Genomic DNA, 12,511 nt, shown 5'->3' on the forward strand with positions numbered 1-12,511 from the left:
TGATAGTGATAAAAAACATTAATTAACAGAGCTCATCCAGGCCATGGGATAAAGTCCTTGCAATTGAGGTATTTCTTGTCACTATTGACCCCATGTTGCACTGAATAGCAAATCAATACAGGCAAAAAATGCATTGTGGGAAGTGTAAGCTATCTCTGATTCCAAATATTCTTGAAGATTCAACTTCTCTCCAAAAAAGGCTCTAAAGTTAATTTCTTTAAACTTCTGTGGTCCGAGCTGTGCGCCAAGCGTCTACGAGCGTACACACAGAAAAAATAAGCAATCACGCTGATTGGCTGATCAATGCACTTGACAACAAGTCGGTTGACCCATTGGTTGTCTGTTCGGTAGCGTAGTAAGGCGACCTTGTCACTTTTACGCGATCGCAATTCACCAGCGCGTACCCCGACCACGGAAGTTTAAAGAAAACAACTTTACATGGATGTAAAAACATTTGCTGGTAAATACTCATTCTCTTAGATGCCTTCTTTCTTTTTCCAGCCCTGTTCCCACCATGCTATGAATTGCTTACTTAAATTACAATCAAAACACAATTAAAAGTCATTGAAAATACATAAATATTCAGATTTTAAGAAAAAAATAACACATGAAAATATTAATTTTATGCCTGTATTACACACATATCATATGAAAAAGGTAGATTTATTGCACAGATAAACAAATTGCATAATTATCATTCCCAAACATCCCTGGAATCACCCCCTCATAAGAAAGAAGAAGAAAAATATAATCATATCGTAAATCTTAATTTTATGTATTGTTATACAAGATCAAACTGAGGCCCTGTCAATTTATCTTAAAAGGCCTATTCAGTGATTTGCTCATCCACAGGATCATAGAAATCATCAAAATTCAGATTTTGGCACCAATAATGTTGTTTTCCTTGTTTTTTGAAAAAATTTTCATTTCCAAAATGACAATTTTAATGATTTATCCTTCACTTTTAAAATATACAATTTAAATTTGTTCACATTTTTGCTGGGATCACTGAATAAGCCTTTATGATTAAGTATGAAAGCGGATACAAGATCTGCATGTCAGTTTATACAGGCCCATAGTCAGGATTTTTGCATGTACTGCTGTATTTCCAATATGTGCAGCTTTTTCCTAAATAAATTTGCTTACATGCAAAAAAAAAAAACCAGACTTTTTAGGCTAATTTGAAAGATAAATAACCAAAAGCGGTAATTTTGTCAATTTGTAATTATATAATTTTGATCTTCTTGGGTACATTTCGTCGGCCGTATCACATACTGACGTATTAGACAATTTAACATTTTTGAGAAAATTGGTATATTAGTTTGTTATGTTCTACTCTATATATTCACCAAAAACCATGCCTCAAAGTGGCTTAATATTAATTAATTTAATTATGTCGTATTTACAAAACCTTGAAATGTCTACATCACATAACAATGTATTTGCCGATCACATATACTGCGCAAGCCCAGTATATCGTATCTGCAATTTGAAGAATTTGCAGATTCACATACTGACGTATTTGCGCTACTTATTTGCGCGACTCTGTCATTGCACGACAAAATTGCTGTTTTGTCCTTTTTACATACTGACGTATTTGCACAACTGTTTCACATACTGACGTATTTGCGCAACGTATTTGTGATTTGAACGGTGAAATTGACATTAGTCCTTTTCACATAGTGACGTATTTTATTTAATATTGATTTTTTCCAGAATAAGTTGTGCTCTGATAGTGATAAGAGAAATATATTGAAAATATGGTATATTTGCATTACTGTTAACCTGGTTTTATTCGCCAATAATAATTTAATCAAGATTATGCAGCAAATGAAAATCGCGTTTGATTTTCTCGAAATGCGTATTTTGCAAATACGTCAGTATGTGATACGGCCGACGATTTGTACATTTTCCCCTGAAAAGTTGACATTTTGTCAGGGGGGGATTGTACCCTGTCTATGGGCCTGACTTTATGTTAATGGATATGAGCAGAAAATATCACACACATTGTCCTATGCATAGTACTGATAAAATTTGCATTCTAAAATATAATTCTCTATATTAAATATTTTATACATGTTTACCTATTTATTTTATAAATAGAATATCTTTAACTATATGATTCACTCCAGTTACAAGTTGTTACAGAATAATTTTGTTTTAACAATGGTGAGGATGTATAAGGCCAAGTAAAATAAAAAAAACATGTTTCACGTCCAGGTTTTTGTATTTTTATCGCAAAATTGGTGTAAATATCCATAATTAGAGCTGTTTTAGCGTCTACAATAATGCCTGGAAAAAGGAGGAGGCCTCTTTTTATTTGTTGTTAGGCCCCTCTAATCATCACAAAACCTGCCAAAAGTGTTTCATGTATATTATATTAGCCAGCCTATATAGAAAGCATCTCTACTTCCTAGACATATTTTTCATTGAATTTCAAAAAATAAAAATATAATTGAAGAAACCTCAAAAAAGGAAGCGGGAGGGGACGTGAAACATGTTTATTTTTTACTTGGCCTAATACATTTGCCAAATATGTCATCTACCGTATGTTAGGTACAATGTCCGCACCAGAAATATAATTGGTGTTCACCATAAATAAAGTTTGTACAATCTGGGGCCAAACAGTGCTGAGTGTAGTTCTGATCACAGTTCTATAATGACCATTAAGCATTATAAAGTTTGCCGCAGTCTGTGGCCCTTACAGACTTAGTGAGCACGTATCACAAGCAGCCGAGTCTGTAGCTGACGCAACCTTTCTGGATACTAAAGCAACAGAGCCCGAAAGTAGTGCTACATCAAAGCTTCTGTGTTTCCGACTGTTTGTGTGGTTTGTAGATGAAACCTACAGGGTTATGACCCAGAGCTGATTGGTACATGATAAATATGTACAGTGTATATGGAGACAGCAAAAGTATTAAGGTACCAGTTATGTTCACCCTATATCCTAAACAAAGACAAACATGTCAAAATTAAAAACATGGCCAGGGGCCAATACCTGTACCCTTTTATTACCCTTTTAATCACAATTATATTCTACTAGACTGAATGAGAATATGATTATGAAATTTCTGACCTATTGGAACTATTTAGAGTGAGCAACAAGGATCGGGCAGGATGGGGTTTCGAACCACGGACCCCTCGCTCAACTCTCCCTAATGGTCCAGCGCCTTAGACCAAGCCTTGAAATAAGCAGACTGGAACCAGAAGCAATTTGTTTTTGAACATTGCTCCTGGTTCACTGCGATTGTTCCAGAACCAGGAGCAATTTCTGAAGAAACAGGAGCAATTTTCAAAAAGTAATACTTTTCTGCATACAATAGTAGGGGGAACCAGGAGCAATTCGTTTTAAAAAATTGCTCCTGGTTCATATGAATTTTATAAGGACAGGAGCAATTGGTGGCTTTACAAGAGCAAATTTGCTCCCGTGCCCGCTTATTTCAAGGCCTGCCTTAGACCACTAGGCCACCTCGCCCTTAATTCTTTTGCTGTCTGTATATATATATATATTTTTAAATTGCATATGAAGTATGAGGTGGGCTTTGCATTAAGTAAAATTAACATACAAATATCTAGGTATGTCTAATACACACAGAAGATATCAATAAATCCAGTGTAGTCTTTTTTGCTCTTCACTTTTTCAAACCACTGGGAAAAAATGGGTCAACCTTTTCAGGCTGTTGAAGAGGAATGGCAATATTCACCTTTTCTCCAGTACCCGGATAGGAGTAGCCTGGGTATGCCACTGTTGAAATGTGCAAAATGCGTCAATTTTACACTATTTCAGCCCAAAATAAAGGCAAAATTTTGTGTTAACTAGGCCAATTTTCAATATTTCAGCCCAAAATAAAAGTGAAATTTTGAGTTTACCGAGCCAATTTTCAATGAGGGAGGGTCGAAATTTTCTTTTGGGGGGTTGGTTTGACTGGGTTGAAACTTCATTTTTAGGTATTGGGTTGGTAAACCAAATCATTGGGGGGGGGGGGGGGGTTACCCCCAACCCAACCTCGCAAAGACCACACTGAATAAATCATTATATTAAGCTCAATGACTATGAGTAAGTTTGTCTACACATAGCCACATAACACTACAGTAACCAAAACATATCAGACTAAAGTCAAAGTGGAAATTTTTGCATGACTAAATTTTCACATGACTAAATTTTCACATGACTAAATTTTCACATGACTAAATTTTCACATTGCCTTTTTTGGACTATTTCGCTTGTTTTTAAATTTGTGTAAGTTTCCTTACATTGACTGATACCCAAAGGGAATATATTCACACAATTGTTTTTACAGTAGCCGCTTAAAATGTTTAAAGAACAAAAATAATAGTCTTAAAATTTCCAATTTAACAGTACTCTGTTTTTCAGCTAAAATCTGTGTTTTGGTGTTAAAATTACACTTTCTTTTTTTCCTAATTTTTTTTTTATAATTGTTTCTGTAATATAACTAATTTTGTTAATCAATAAACAAGAAATTGGGTGACGCTTGAAAATCTAAAATTCATGAAGAGTACGCTTAAAATTAATTATTTGTGTTATTTGCACATTTTGTCAAAACTATAAGTGCATTCTTCTGGTCTCCGATATGTGACACAATCTGGTCCATGGATGCCAAAAGCGGCAAATTTGAAATTGAGATAAAGGCAAAAATATGGATTTAAACACCAAGAAAATAGACATCACAAAACTTCATAACTTTAGAACCAAGTATGCTTGACCTTTAATGTTTTCAGTATATGATAGCCTATTGTTTGTATAAGGTAATAATTATGGTAACTAAATTTTCAAAATTCTCTTTGGTCGGCCTCTATTGACCAGATCCTGTCACATATTAGAGTGCACTTTTGACAGCTAAGGCCAAAAAAAATAATTGTTAGATTGGCGTAACATAAAAAACAATTTGGGTAGGTAGGTCGGGATTTTTTATTATTATTATTATTACTTTTAAAGCTGTAAATTGCATTTGATAAAGGCCTTTCAAATTTTTTTTAATTTATTTATTTATTTTTCGCAAAAAAACTCTTGGGTCGGGCCTAATTTAAGGGTAGGTCGGGTTACGCTAATCAAACAACTTTTTTTAGGCCTAAATGTACAACATTTTGCTGCTAACTATTTTCTTCTATTTTTTTCTTTTCTCTATTCTTCTTATTTTTCTATATTATACATGTATTGCCTTAAATAAACAACTTTAAAGTTTTACTAATTTGATCAAAATTAAAGATCTGAAAATTTCTCTCCAAAGCTTGATGTTACTAAACTTTCGCTGTCTCGTATGTGCTTACTAATATATTTAACATTACAATATTAATGCAAAAGCAAATTATTGTAATGTTGATATTTGAATATACACTTTACCATAGCAGATTTTTTATCTGAGCAGTTCTGTTGATTTTACACTTCGGGGCCAACTTTCTTCCTGGCAGCCAACTTGAGCACAACGAAAACCAGAACAACAATGATAATAATAAGCATCACCACAGCCGCAATTACGCCAATGACAATACCGGCGTTCATAACTGAAAGCAAATACATAAGAGTATGTAAATAGATTCATCAGGTTTGCAGAAAAATGTTCATTTTTCAAAAATAAGCAGATTTTTAAACTGTAACGTGACAATTTCAAAAGTCATGGTCGATATTCTTCCTCAGAGTGTTGAACTTTGACCCAACATCTTCCCTGATGAACTTTGACCTGTAGAGGGCGTAGTACTCACCATGACATTCGAAACTATTAGGTTAGTTAAAATTCTACTTGGATTTGAAAAATGAACATTGGAAACCAAAACAGACAAATACATATGCATAGAGTGTTATAGAGATATAAAAAAAGCTACTTTAAGTTAGTAGCCTGGTTAAAATTGTCAAGTTTCATAGAAATGTCTGTGTTTGATGGCAAAGACATATATGCAACCCTTCAACAGCAATCACAAATTTGTGTGTGTATAGCTGTGTATGATACAGTAGGAAAGTTGTCTATGCACAATATAGCAGACATATCTCTAAAGTGCATTTGGCACATAAATTGCACCAACCTGCAGACTTTCCCAAACAGAGGATAGTGTTCATTTGCAGGTAGGTCCGTAGTTTAAATGTGAAATGTCTTTGTGTCCTTGTTTGCAGGCAAACACCAATGCACCCCCACACACTTTTTGCATAACCCAAAAATATATTATAAGGGGTTGGTCACCCACCTTTGCACAGTATTTTTTGTGGGGCTTGAGTTGAGAGCACATCAGACACCTCAAATTTTGAATGCGAGGAATGTCCTGATGATATCAAATAATTGTTTGTTTTTTTAATTTGAGACATAATACATATTTTATGGCAAATCATTAAAAAAATGACATTTTTTGACATTTAACAGTCCTTTATAAATCTAATGATATGTGACACGATCAAGGTGAATGAGTCGGATGTCGCTAACATTGATTTTGAGATATTGGCAAAGAAAGTGTTAAAATTCTTTTGTTTTCTATTGTTTTCAGCGAGTGATTAAATAATTTCGGACAGAAAAGTCGTATTAACGTGGGGTTTTCAGTTTCTGAAAGCTCTAAATGGCCTCTTTAGAATCACATGTAAAATTTTCGACCAGGGTCCACATGTGACTCATTCCCTTTGATCATGTCACATATGTACTTAAAGTGCATGTAGCTGGGGGGAAAACCGTACATCATATGAAAATTTTGACCTTTCGTATTGAAGACTTTTTGTCACAAAATTTAGTACAAAAATGTATATCTTTAATATGAAAGGTCAAAATGTTCATATGATGGATGGCTTTTCATCCCAGCTACATACACTTTAAGTACATAGATTTAAAAAAATCAAAATTACTTGATATCAGAAGGATATTCCTTGTATTCAGAATGCAATTCCGTGTGTCTGATGTACACTCAGGTCCCATAAAAATACTTTGGAAATATCGTTATATGAGCCCTTAAGCAAAAGATTGAAAACACTTTTGCTCTTACCGACAACAGCAGCTTCTGCCAGGTCTGATTGTTCAGTGGATGGTTCTTCTGTTGTGCCTGCAAAAACCAATCAATAAATCAATTCAATAACCGATCAATCAATCAATTGTTCTGTCGATCAGTAACTTAATCATTGTAGGCACTTAATCAATAAATCAGTTTATCATAAATCCTACATACATGTAGGAAGGGTCTTTGAACTGAAAGACGGACAAAATTGATCAATTAATTTATAACCAATCAAGCAAGAAGGCAAGTAATCAATTTGTAACCAATCATACAAGGTAAGTATTCGAATCAGTGCATTTAGGTAGTTGCATCACCAGCGTACAGACAATTTGAATCCAACAGGGTGTTACACTTGTACCCTAATGTATCACAGTATAAAACTTGTCCAACAAATGACTTTTTTCACTTGACAGCATCACAATTAGGCCAAAAAAAAATATTGTTGTGTTGCCCTCAAGTGGGAAAATGGGAAAGTTGGTTCGGACGGTCGGATTTCTTCTTTTTTTTTTTTTCTTTTTTTTTTAAATCCCTCAAATATTAAATAATGTTTCTTCAATTAGGGGACATTACTCAATTTTGACATCTGGATACCTGTTAGACATCAATTCAAGACTAGTCTTTCAATAAAATATTAATCTTAAGTGAAAAACAGTGATTTTTTGAACAAATCTGTAAAAATCATCATTCAAAAAAAAAAAAAAAATGCCGACCCTGATTTTTCAGGATTTAGGGTCGGGCGGTTGAGGGCAACACAACAATTTTTTTTTTTGGCCTTATTATCAGGTTCTATTACACCAATGGTATACACAGGAATCCTATACAATGAGATGAGACACTCAGCCTATACCGATGTTGAGGACAGCAAAAATGTGACACATGACCATAGGTCGCATCTAGAATAGGACTTCTTCACACGATGTGCTTCACAATTTCAGCACCTTGAGATAAGCAGGGCTTCAAGCTACAACCCAGGAAATTAATAGTTGGCACACCTGCACTAAACAATGGAAATGCGTGCCCTATTAAAATTGGGGAGACGAGGGAAACATGCATGCAATATATGTGAAGTACAGACTCCCCCTATATCTCACCCTTCCCACTCCCCATCATTCAATGTTGGAGGGTCTCACGGACCTGTTGACAACATGGCTTGGTCCAACATTGAATTGGGGGAGCGGGGGCAGAGATATACCAAAAGACAGGCAAACTGTGTCAACCTTTTTTTCCTGGGTTGTAGCCTTGCAAGAATTCCAGAATAATATACAAACATTTTGAATGACAATATACTAGGATAAATTCAGTGGATATCAGAGACCAGAAAGGATCGAAAAGTCCAAAATTTTTGCATGAGCTATGACCGCTGACCTGTTCGCGCATAGATATTAGAAATTTTACATAAAATTCACTAGTGCAAGTGACAAAGAAAAACCATGTTAATTTCCTAAATTTCAAAGAAAAAAAAAAATTTATAGGACATTTTGTAGTAAAATATATTAAGAGTTCAACAACATAGGAATAATAGGAAATATAGGGATCCCTTGAAGCCCTAGATAAATCCCTACTTTTAAAATTTAATTTACAGTGACCTACCTCCATCACCATTAATGATGACATCATCGGATCCCACCACCGTCTCGTTGTGACTGTAGAGATTAAACTCACTCAGATGTGAAGTACCACACCTGATGACACCCTCCTCTATCTCTGTAGCAACCCCTGCATCACTGTACTCCCCTGTGGTATGGTTACAGTAGACGCATACACACATGCCTGGGGTCAGGCAGACGGCAGGGGTGTTGGCAAACGCGATGTCTACTTTTTTCGTTAGATCCTTGACATTTTGCTTCTTACCTAATGGTTGACAGAGTAACAGGACAAATATTATCATTTTATGTTATATGTGTACATCCATATCAAAAGGATGCGTCTCATTTTACATAATAGCTAGGAATAAATACCCGACTCATCTCAAGTGGAGGCCACTTTAAAGACCCATTCAGTGATCCCAGCGCAAGTGTAAAAAAAATAAAATTGTGTATAAATTCCAAGTGAAGGATAAGTCATTAAAATTGAATACCACTTAATATGAGTCTGGTATTTATTCCTAGCTATTACGCAAAATGAGACACTTGTAGCAGCCGACAAGTGCATCCTTTTGATATGGATGTACACATATAAGGCCAAAAAATTTAATTGTTTGGTTGCCCTTCCAAGACAAAAATTTGGAGGGTCGGTCGGTAGGTTGATCCTTTTTTTTTTATGGGCTCTAACTTCATTTTTCCTCCATTTTGAAAAGGCAAGTATTGACAAATGTTTGATCATTTTATGGTAAATAATTGTGCATTTTGGAGTGAATTTAAATGGAAATAATGCCTGGTTTTTAATGAAATATGCATTTAATAAATAAAATAAACAAATAAAAAAAAAAAAGTACAATTTTAAGGTTTCTTCTGAAAAAGTGATTGAAAAAAGAAAAAGAATATTATGTCTTTGGAATATCAAATTTTATTTGTCCATACAACATCAGGCTTGAAAATCAGACGGGACAAAGCTTATGAAAGGGTCACATCAGCCAGCCCCCTCTCCATCCCAAGATTTACCCATATTTCCCTGATGGGCAGGGGCAGGGTACTAGAATAGTGCACAAATTGCACACAAGAATTCTATCTCACCTTCTGCATAGAGGTCCAGGTTAACAGGTTTTACAAAACCATGTGGACATGGTGACGGTCCCCCTTGACTAAATATCACTTCCATACCAGTATGTTGACGTTCTTCTGTGTCATATCTGAATTGAAAAATGCAAAGATCTATGATTATCAAATGAGCAGTTCCAGTTGAAATCCATACAACACAAGACATAACCTTTATTTCATACAAAGAAGTGTAGATTTCAAATGGAGTCACACCTTTTTTGTAATGCCATTTGAAATTCACACTCCCTGTGTGGAAGATTACGGTAATGTCTTGGGGTGTATGGATTTCAACTAAAGTAGCCCAAATGTGTATGTTCACGGTAATGTAATGTAATGTAATGTAATTGTAATTGTAATTGTAATTGTAATTGTAATTGTAATGTAATGTAATGTAATGTAATGTAATGTAATGTAATGTATTGTATTTGTTTGACAGAGTTTGTTTGAAAAAAGGCACTAAATCCATTTGCTACCTTGTGTTACATTTTTCTGGTATATTTAACATTTTAAAGTTTAAATGACATTTATCGATTGGAATGGATATGTTTGTAACTCTATGTTTGTAACTTTATTTTCTAACTATTTTCAACATTATTTTGTCCCCTAAAAATTCTCCAGTGCAAAGTTTAAATATGGCTGCGATTGGATTTAGCTCCTTTTGGAACAAAAAACCAATTTTATTTTATATCAGTTATTTTCTTCTTCGCATGTGGGAGGTTCAAAAGATTTGCAATTATTTTTTTTAATATAATCAAACAATTGTTATAACTATTCTAGTGGTCCAATGTTATTAGATTGGCAAGGTTACTGCTACTCTTATGAAGGTTACTGCTACTCTTATGAATATCTTCAAATGAATTTTACACAAAGCACTCTTTGGAATTAGCACCTTTTGGATCCAAACTCTTCAATTTATTTACAGGTATATGAAAGCATAAGAAGAGTTCAAATACAAAAAGTGATATATCCATTTCTTCTTGATTTGAGATACAAATGTATATAACTCGTCAATAAGTTGTAGTATCTCTATGAGTGCGCTGTGAGTACTGGTGCAGCTGACCCCTATGTGAGAGGTTGAGTTTTCATCAAATGTGTCTGACTTCAGGACTAGTCCTCATGAAGTCGGAGACACATCTGACGAAAGCTCAACCACTCACACAGGGACCGGCTGCACCGGTACTGTAGCTTACTAACCGACAGCGTACTCGTATAAATACTACAACTTATTATGCATTCCAGACGACAAAGCCTGTCTACTTATCATTCATCAAATATAAAAAACATGATAAGAAAATGATGGGCTGTTTTTGATCATAGTTTCAAAAATATACATTGGATTTTTCAAAGTACGGTGTCAATTTAAAGGCCTAGTTAAAGTATAACTTACATGTCGCTGAGTTCACTGCCGAAATCCACAGAGACGTCTCCAGCACAAGGACTAACAGACTGCGACAGTTTAGTAGTTTGAATGGCATAACAGATGTCATCGATGGTGTACTCATGTGAGTCTCCAGTAGTGTCTCCATTGGCTGCAGCCAGCAATGTCTCACGAATCCTGTCCCTGTAAAAATGACAAAGTCCTGTGAAATTATGCTTGTATGGGCAGTCAATGGTCCAATGTCTTGTGGGTGATTTTTCGCTGCAACTAACTTAACACCCAATTTTTTTAGTAGCATCTTCCGCTGCAGAATACGTTGAGAAAAACAAAGCACTGACGAACAAAGCTACTTTTTGGGGATTTAAAAATATCATTATGTTTTGCCAAATGAAACATAGCTAAATCCTAATCCTTTAGTTAGTTCTTACTGGCAATGAAAGTAAAATTTTAATATTTGCTCAAATTTTGGAAATAAGGGCCACCAAAAACATGCATATTTAGCATGTTTTTCATATGCTGTGACAATATTAATCAAGCAAGACCAAAGACTTGTATCAACTAATTTCAAGTTATGAAGTCTAATATTTGGAAAACAAATTTTCTAATCTTTTTCACAACCAATTATCAAAAATAACATTATTATGAGCTAACTCTTAGCCTATTGAATGCTTAAGACTTGTGCTAAGTCTTGGAATTTTGTGACTACAATTGTAAGAAAACATGCAAAATTGCATGTTTTTGTCCCATTTTCCTTCAAATTAGAAAAATATCAAAATTTGGATGATGACTTACTTACTGTATGTTTCATTTAGCAAAAAGGATGCTATTTTCAAAAAAATTATTGCTGTATTTTTCTGGAACAGGGAATAATTTAATTTAGCAGCATCGTCCGCTGCAAAAAATGTGAGAAGAACAAAGTCACTGTATAATTTGCCCACAAAGACATTAAGACTATAGCTCAAACTTAATTGGCTTTGTTGATAATTGTTTTTCTTTTAAAATAAAGGTTTATTGCAATGACTATTGGTGATACTGATGATCTTTTTCATGGTACGTATCTACCTGAAAGCATACTCGTGGCTGAATTGTGCCGGCCCAATAGACAGATTTTCATGTTGATGGTGCCAAGGGAGGTGGCTTGAACCCTCAAAGCCACACCCTTTCCCGTTCATTCACTTCATTCTATTGGCAAAAAACAAAACCTTTGTGTCTGGTTCTCATGGGAAATTGAAAAAAAATTCTCAAAAAACAGGGAAAAAAATATGATTTTATATGTACAAGTGACCAGAGACAAGCAGTTTTTTTTCTTTCTTAACCCTAACCGCCTAAGGGCTTTTTGGCGACGGGAAGGGAAAGAAGGAAAGAATACAGAGAGAAAAGAAGGTGGGATTCGAACCCGAGACCCCTCGCATGCCAAGCACTCGGTCGGCGACACTTTGCCACGGGTCTT

At 34.8% G+C, this 12,511-nt stretch overlaps 1 protein-coding gene across 1 annotated transcript in view; it reads right to left on the reverse strand.

Annotated features, from left to right (window-relative positions):
* Positions 1-3,334: 3,334 nt before the first annotated feature.
* Positions 3,335-12,511, reverse strand: part of LOC140165504 (uncharacterized) — a 72,146-nt gene continuing 62,969 nt past the window's right edge. The window contains exons 23-27 of the mRNA XM_072188794.1: positions 11,071-11,244; positions 9,660-9,775; positions 8,578-8,838; positions 6,979-7,035; positions 3,335-5,523 (exon numbers count right to left, since the gene is read on the reverse strand). Of these exons, the coding sequence (XP_072044895.1) occupies positions 5,399-5,523; positions 6,979-7,035; positions 8,578-8,838; positions 9,660-9,775; positions 11,071-11,244 (733 nt within the window). The 3' untranslated portion in view covers positions 3,335-5,398. The remainder of the gene's footprint in view (positions 5,524-6,978; positions 7,036-8,577; positions 8,839-9,659; positions 9,776-11,070; positions 11,245-12,511) is intronic.

The sequence above is a fragment of the Amphiura filiformis genome, chromosome 12, assembly GCF_039555335.1.
Source record: "Amphiura filiformis chromosome 12, Afil_fr2py, whole genome shotgun sequence".
Taxonomy (NCBI): Eukaryota; Metazoa; Echinodermata; class Ophiuroidea; order Amphilepidida; family Amphiuridae; genus Amphiura; species Amphiura filiformis.